Source organism: Poecilia reticulata, chromosome 17, assembly GCF_904066995.2.
Source record: "Poecilia reticulata chromosome 17, P_reticulata-male-v2, whole genome shotgun sequence".
Taxonomy (NCBI): Eukaryota; Metazoa; Chordata; class Actinopteri; order Cyprinodontiformes; family Poeciliidae; genus Poecilia; species Poecilia reticulata.
Window position 1 is genome coordinate 25,384,699 of NC_088846.1, and position 7,321 is coordinate 25,392,019.

Consider the following 7,321-nt stretch of genomic DNA (forward strand, 5'->3'; position numbering starts at 1 on the left):
TCATAATAAGTAAGAAGTCCCAAATGTTTTTTGTCAGACATGATTGTAGTTTTTTGAAGTCTTGTTGTTGTGAAGTTACATATTTTTGCTGATGCTTTGTTTTAAAGATGTCAAATTCTTTTTTTTTTTTCCATCTTTGATCAGAAAAAAATATATATTTACAGAAGCAAAGATCTCTGTTTCTGTGAACCTCTTCCTACTATGAATCAACCTTTTCTTTAAATTACATTTGGTGAATCTTGTCCAAATGTTGGAATAATCATCCAATCCTGGACCTTTGAAAACTGCTGTAAACTCAGGAGAATCCTTTAAAGAATATACCTGTGCTGCCACCTAGTGGTCATACCAACTTATTCTCTTCCATTGTCTTTTACCTTTGCACAAACTTAACTTATCATCTATTAAATGATAAGTTTATGTTAAGTGTGACAAAAATAAGTGTGAACTTGCAGTGCAACAGAGGAAATCAAGCTTAATTCTTCTTAATCACTTCTTTTTCTTTTTTTTCCAAAATAAAAGAGACTGTTTAAATTTGTCACTGCAGTAACCAAACTATGATGGGAGCTGGATGCTTTTCAACTTATTTGACAAGATGAAGGCTGGTGGAAAAACAATATTTAGACTTTAAAACAGTCAATATTTTTAGACACATGTGACCCAGCTCTGGGTTTCTCAGAAACATGGTGTCTGCACTCAAAACAGCGTCACTTCAACAATCTGGACTCTGTTAGATTATTAATGGCTGGCAAAACATGAAATGTTGCTGGTCTCTACTGACCAGAGACCAGCAACACTAGCTGCTGGTCTCTGGCCAGTAATTTTGCACTTAGTGGAGGTTTACCTTTGAAAATGGATGCTGATCTAATCTTGGGCTGAAACGATTAATCATATTAGCTGTGTTTAATCAGTTATTGAAATAATCATTTACTAATTTAGTAAAAACTTAAGCGTTAGCAGGACTATAGCGAATTATAATAGGTCATTTGCTGAAAGAGCAACATACTCGGAAGTAAAGAAGTCAAAACTATTAAAAAAATATATGTAGCATTTAAAATGGAAAAAACGTTTTTTATAAATATGTCCGTCTCAAGTAGCAGAGTAAAGTAATGCCATGTTGTATTTTAGGCAAAGAAATTATTTTCTTCTTTCAAAAATTAATTGAATTATTGCATCTTCTAATGCATTTTTAATATTATATAAAAATTGGTTAAATGTAAAATCTGCTAAATGTGGCAATTTTCTATCCAGATTAATCAGTTAATCGTCAGAATAATCAGTAGAATAATGAATTGCTAAAGTTTCTGGTACTTTGTGGGAATCACCTTGGATTATCCAAATCTACAAATTAAGAAACATAGAGATTCTGTTTTTAAGATTCTTGTAATAATTTTTGTTTTGTTTTGCATGTAAAGCAGTTGTAGAAACTCTGTTTTCTGTACTGAAGGTGAGAAAATCCAGGCCTTCAAACGACTGAATCCTCTTGGCTGCCAAAACGATAAGATCCCTCCCAAATCGCCTCGGCCCAGACGAAACATCTGGCTCAGCCGCAGCCAGTCGGACATCTTCTCCTGCCAACCAGGGAGGAAAATCAACGTCCAGGACCCGTACTACAACCCGCCCAGTTCTCAGAGGAACCTCAGGACCCGCAAGATCAACCCGTTCACTGCCCGGGACGACCTCTGCGGGGGCAAGATCAAGTTCTACGACATGCCCAGCAAGTCTGTCTTCTCGTTGGTGTTTGATTTGCACTCGCCGCCGGGGAGCGTGTTCAGCAACCAGCCGCCGACCCACGGGCCCGGAGCGTCCCAGCAGGAGACGTCCTTCTACTGGCAGCAGCTGCCAGGCAGGCAGTGCCACTCCCTGCCGGTGTCCCCGCAGCTGCCGCGCTCCGAGATGTTCCACCTCACAGACCCGGTCGGATCCAATAACGCCGGTTCTGTTACCTGCACGTCCACTCTGCTCTCCGTCACACTTCCAGGTAAACCTACTGAATGTGAAAGCTGTAAATGATCATTATTTACAAATATGTAGATATTCTGTCAATGTATGTTTACAACACTTATTAGACTTCATGTTCCCTACACTGCAAAAACACAAAAATATTGCCAAGTGTTTTTTATTTATTAATTTTTTAAATATAGGAGCTTGTTTTAAGTCAGTAATTGATTAATACTGACGCAAAAGTACTAGTTTCATTGGCAGATTATTTCACTTATAACATGGGAAATATTTCTCATCTTCCAGTGGAACTAGTACTTTTGCATCAATATTAACCAATTATTGATTTAAAACAAGCTCCTGTATTTTTCTTAAAAGGTACTTGTTAGTTAGTTTTACATTATTTCAAGTCTACTAAGATATTTGCAGTAGAAACTAAACCAAAAAATACTTGGTATGACTTTGTGCTTTTGGGAACATGGAGCCTAATAATAGATTGACAGAAACACTACATATATGGGAGTTGTGTTTTTTTAGCAAGATTATTACAAATTTGTAAGAAAAACATACAAGATGTTTTCAGGAATTAAGTTATTTCCAAAATAAAATGGAGATCTTTGTGGATATGAATCTTTTTATTTCTCTCCCCTTTAGCGACGAATTCCAGGTCCGACGCGACGCCGATCCTGAGCGACATGCGGCAGAAAGCGGTTCTGAGCGGCTGGGCGAGGAAGTACGTGGTGGTGGAGATCCCGCCTTTCTGCAGGCAGAGAGGAGGCTGCGTCGCCGACGACGACGTGGAGGCGAGGACGGAGGACACGAGCGGGGAGAGCTGGTCTCCGATGCTCACCAGCAGCGAAACGGACAGCGCCGAGGCCATGGACTGCTCCGGCGGACGAGAGGAGGAGAATCTGGACCGAGGGACGGAAAGCTGCCTGGTGTGACGAGAGCAGAACATTTCAGCAGGACTGTAGACTCCTGTATTCGGGGAGGTGGAGAGATAAGACTGGAAACTTGTATTATTAAAATAAAGCACTCAGTTTTCTCTAATCTGTCAAGTGAACGCATCACATTTTGAATAGATAAACCACTTGATCTAGATAAATAACTATTTTTCAACCCGGTTAGCGCAAGAGGCTTTTATTCACACGCTTTCTGTAAAGATTATATTCTGAAACAAAGTTGTTAATATTTAATATTTTGAGATGTAGATATTTGTTTTTTTTCCTCTAAGACTTTTTGTTTGGTTTTGTTTCTCTGCGGGATATTGATGATCCCTTGTATTATGTTTGAGTGTGTGTGAATTTAAAGTTGTTTTGATAGTTTTCAGTGTTCGCTCTGAGACAAACGCTTCTCCTAAGTTAAAGACACAAACACTTCCTGTTTCCGATGAAGACGGTCTTGCACTGATGGTCCTTTGAGAAATGTAAACTCACAGCAAATGTTAAATTTCAGCCTATAATGGGCAAGAGTGAATTTTCTTTCTTTTTAAGAATTTTGATTTATTTGTCTTAGCTTGTTAGTCTTAACTTTTGCTTCTTCACTCCTTTCTATCAAGGGTCAAAAGTGCCACAATTTAATATATGAACAAAGTGATTATTTAAATACATTTGGAAATTTATATTAGAAACAAATTGATTTGCCTTTATTTAAATCTGTAAATGCATAATACAAAAAATTGAAAAAAACTGCAGCACCTTCTGATTATTATTATTAGCCTTACCATTGAAAATGAGGGGGCGGGGCTAATATTTCTATAGATAAGATGATTGGTCAGCAGTTGAGTTGAGCAATCACATGTTTGGGTTTATTACAAAGGTCAGAGGGCAAATTAATATTTTATTATCATGCACTGTTCAGAATAAAATGATCACTTAAAAAAATAATTAAATTATTTCTGAGATTGTGGCACTTTTGAGGCTCCATATTTGAATATTCTGCTGAATTTAATATTCTTTTTTAATCCCCAAAAACCACCATTTTATGTAGTTTTGCTGTCAATTTTAGCCAAAACACAGTTTATAACTAATTATTGTGGTAAAGTAGCAACAACATGGTTGAATATCTGCAGGATGAAATGAAAATGTAACTAAAAGATCTGGCTAGTAAAATATTCTGCAATTTTGCTGAATATTCAGTAATGGTGGCTTCAGTTGCCTGAATTTAAGCCAATAAATGATACAAATTTTATTTAAACTTTTAACCCTCAAAATGGTGACTTTCACTTATACCACATAATGATTGTTGCACATAAGGATGTATTTTTCAAACATTTTGGTTCTGGGATAAAGAGCATTTTCTCCCCTCATTTCAAAATTATTCAGAAAATTTCCAAATGACTTCTTAACTCTTCAAATGATGGCCAGAAATGTTTTTAGTAAATGTCTCAATATAACATACCTGCTAATATTTTGGTTCCCATATCTACTAGGTGTCTAAAACGGATCTAGTGCAAGAGATTTTCAGGTGTTTAGGTTCCTTGTTTTACAGCATCGAAGTGTTTTTGCAAAAACACCATTTTACAAACTGAATTATCTATAAAATTTATTATTTAGGGCTAAATCTGTTTTCTTTCACAGGAACTCAGATGTTTAGAACCTTCCTTTGCTATTTTCCTATGCAAGTCTGATAATGTCGTTTTACAGGATAAAGCTTTGATATTTATGAAAACCTTTAATGTCTTACTCTTTGTATATTTGTGTAAAACTGTGGTGATACCTGAAACCTGTTGAATACAGATTGAAATGTTGTTTTTTTCTGATCAAATAACAAAATTTCCCCTAAATTTTCTGTGTTTTTTGTCGTTTTTTCAACATCTGGATCAGCGGCACAGCCAGAAACATTTTACTAAGCATGAAGGGAGCGTCACTTCTTCTGCCCTTCTTGCCCTGATGCGCCCATCACTCTGGAAGAGGGTAAATCTGGACTGATCACAACACTTGACCTTTAGTTCAATCTTTACTCTCCTTTGGAAATGTATTCTTTTTTATCCACTCATCCTAAATAAGGATGAGTTCCACTGTTGTTTTTCTTTGATTTGAAGTCATAAAAGGTTTAAATAGAGTTGGTCGTCATGGCAGAAAAACTTATAAACGCTTCATATCGGTTGATATCAATAATTATTGATTCGTTATTTTGTAAATATCTGAAATACTGCCAATGTGACCTTTCCTGTTTTGTCCACAGTTTTCGCTCCACTTTGTTTTGATATTTTTAGGCAGTTATGAGGCAGGTTAGTGAAACCTTAAACTGCTGCTGCATAAGTTACTAATCAGGTTGTTGCTAGGTAACCAGGAAGAATGAGTTGCTAGGTAACCAAAGAGTGAGTGAGTGAGTTGATTTCAGCTGACTTGGTGAGAGTTTGAAAGACCAGAGCCTTTCCTCTGCCTACATCCCCCAGAATGCTTTGCGGCGCTAAACTGGAGTTCAATGAAATTATTGAACAGTCAATCAGACGTTTTATCTGGTGATATTGATCAACTGTCTATTACGATATTGTTGTTGATTTATTGTCCAGACCCATGTTTAAGTGATTAACCTATAATTTTTTTTTCTCAAAAATGATGATTCTCCACTTTTATTTAGTTATTTATTTCCGCATTACCAAGCCAGTGTTTGTGTTTCTGTAAAGTGAAACTGCGCGTTGGAGTTGCTAACCACTACTCCGTCATTACCTAACCATTAAGAAATCACTTTGGGTGCCATCAAGTGAAGTCGCACGTAAAAATATGTTTTATGTAACAATTAGTTATTGATTTAATTAGCCTATTTTTGGCTGTTGGCTGAAATCACACATCAAACTTTGTTCATCACTACCTAACAATTAGGTCATCATTTACCATAAAACATCACTGTTGGATGATGTCTGAAGCTGTTTGTGAGCTAAAGAGCTCCTTCAGTGACACTGCTGCATCCAGGGTGCACAAAGAGGCTTTATTACAGATCCTTCCTCCCAGCTGGTAACAGCTGCCAGCAAAGTCGTAAGCACTTAAATCCCTAATGATGTTAACATATGTTCTTATTTCTTGTAAATAGTTTGTCTTTTATTCACAAATATACATGTATACTTTGCACATTTTTTTAAACGACCTATTCAGTTGTACATTTTGGAAATATAGCATACTAATTTTAATATTTGTACAATCTCTTATTCTAGTCTAGTCTAGGCTGTAGGCCTAAGACAAAAAAAATTGTATTTGTTAATGTATTGCTGGAACATGACAGTGGTACATTCGGTGATAAAAACAACAACAATAATAGTAATGATAAAAAGGTTAATATATAAATAAAGAAAAGATAAAAAAAGGAAGCAAAGGTCAGGAAAATATAAAAGATACATTAAAAAACTTGTTTGTACTGATATTGTAGTTGTTATATCATTATATCTTCATATATATGTAGCCACTATTATGTGAGAAACAATAATAGCTTCATAGGCATGCAGCTGTAAGAATATAAAATTAATTGGTTGTTAATCATTACTTAACCATTAATAAATCAACGTATCCCCTTACTTTAGGGGATACTTTAGAGTTAGTCCCTGACTCTGCATCAACCTTTCCTTCTAACTCAAACATCAAGTCTGAGTTTGGTGTAGTTTAATGTTGGTAACTGAAACAAAAATACAAAAACTGAAGCAGAGGAGCAGTGGACCAGCAGGAAAAGTAGTATAATGGAGAAACCAGTGGAGAATAATGAAACCAGAGAGCAACACTTATAGGATGAGGATGACAACATGAGCTGCATGTGAGGCAATCAGGAAATGGGCAACACCTGGTAGCCTGAAGGGAACGGAGGAATGAATCTAAATGAATCTAATTGATACTTTAATCCAAGTATCAAATTACAGAAAAGTAAACTAAGATTCTAATAAATAAACATTCATATAACTGCCATGACCTCAATATATACATTCTAGTTCTGTGCTAAAATAACCAAACCGTCACATAAAACCATCAATAAAGCATTTTGTCTTTACTTGTTACCAGAATATAAGGTAACGGTGAATTAAGAGTTGGTTGAGGATTCGTTCCAGATTTCTTCATGAGTGAGCAACGATTACCCTAAATGTTATTTTATTATGCAGACACTGGAATGGAGGTGATAATAATTAGTTGAAGTAAGAGTTCCCTAGTTTCTGTCTGGTTTATGGTTTGTTTCTGTTTTGAAGCCTTTATTGAGCACATTTGTGTTTATTATGCTACTTCTTATTGGGACTATGGCCAACTGCAGTACTTTGGCACAAACAGTGTTTATTTTTGCACCGTTTATTTGTATAAAATAAACGATAATAATCCCATTCAATCCAATCCACATTTGTTTAGAAAGCACCTTAGATTACCAAAATGACCAAAATGCTGTCCAGAAAACATAAAACACTTAA

General features: G+C 35.9%; 1 protein-coding gene across 2 annotated transcripts in view; it reads left to right on the forward strand.

The window, feature by feature from the left end:
• Positions 1–4,723, forward strand: part of tesk2 (testis associated actin remodelling kinase 2) — a 39,279-nt gene extending 34,556 nt beyond the window's left edge. For both annotated transcript variants that reach the window (XM_081598305.1, XM_008433990.3), the window contains 2 exons: positions 1,445–1,978; positions 2,593–4,723. In XM_081598305.1, the coding sequence (XP_081454431.1) occupies positions 1,445–1,978; positions 2,593–2,882 (824 nt within the window). In that variant the 3' untranslated portion in view covers positions 2,883–4,723. The remainder of the gene's footprint in view (positions 1–1,444; positions 1,979–2,592) is intronic.
• The last annotated feature ends 2,598 nt before the right edge of the window (positions 4,724–7,321 follow it).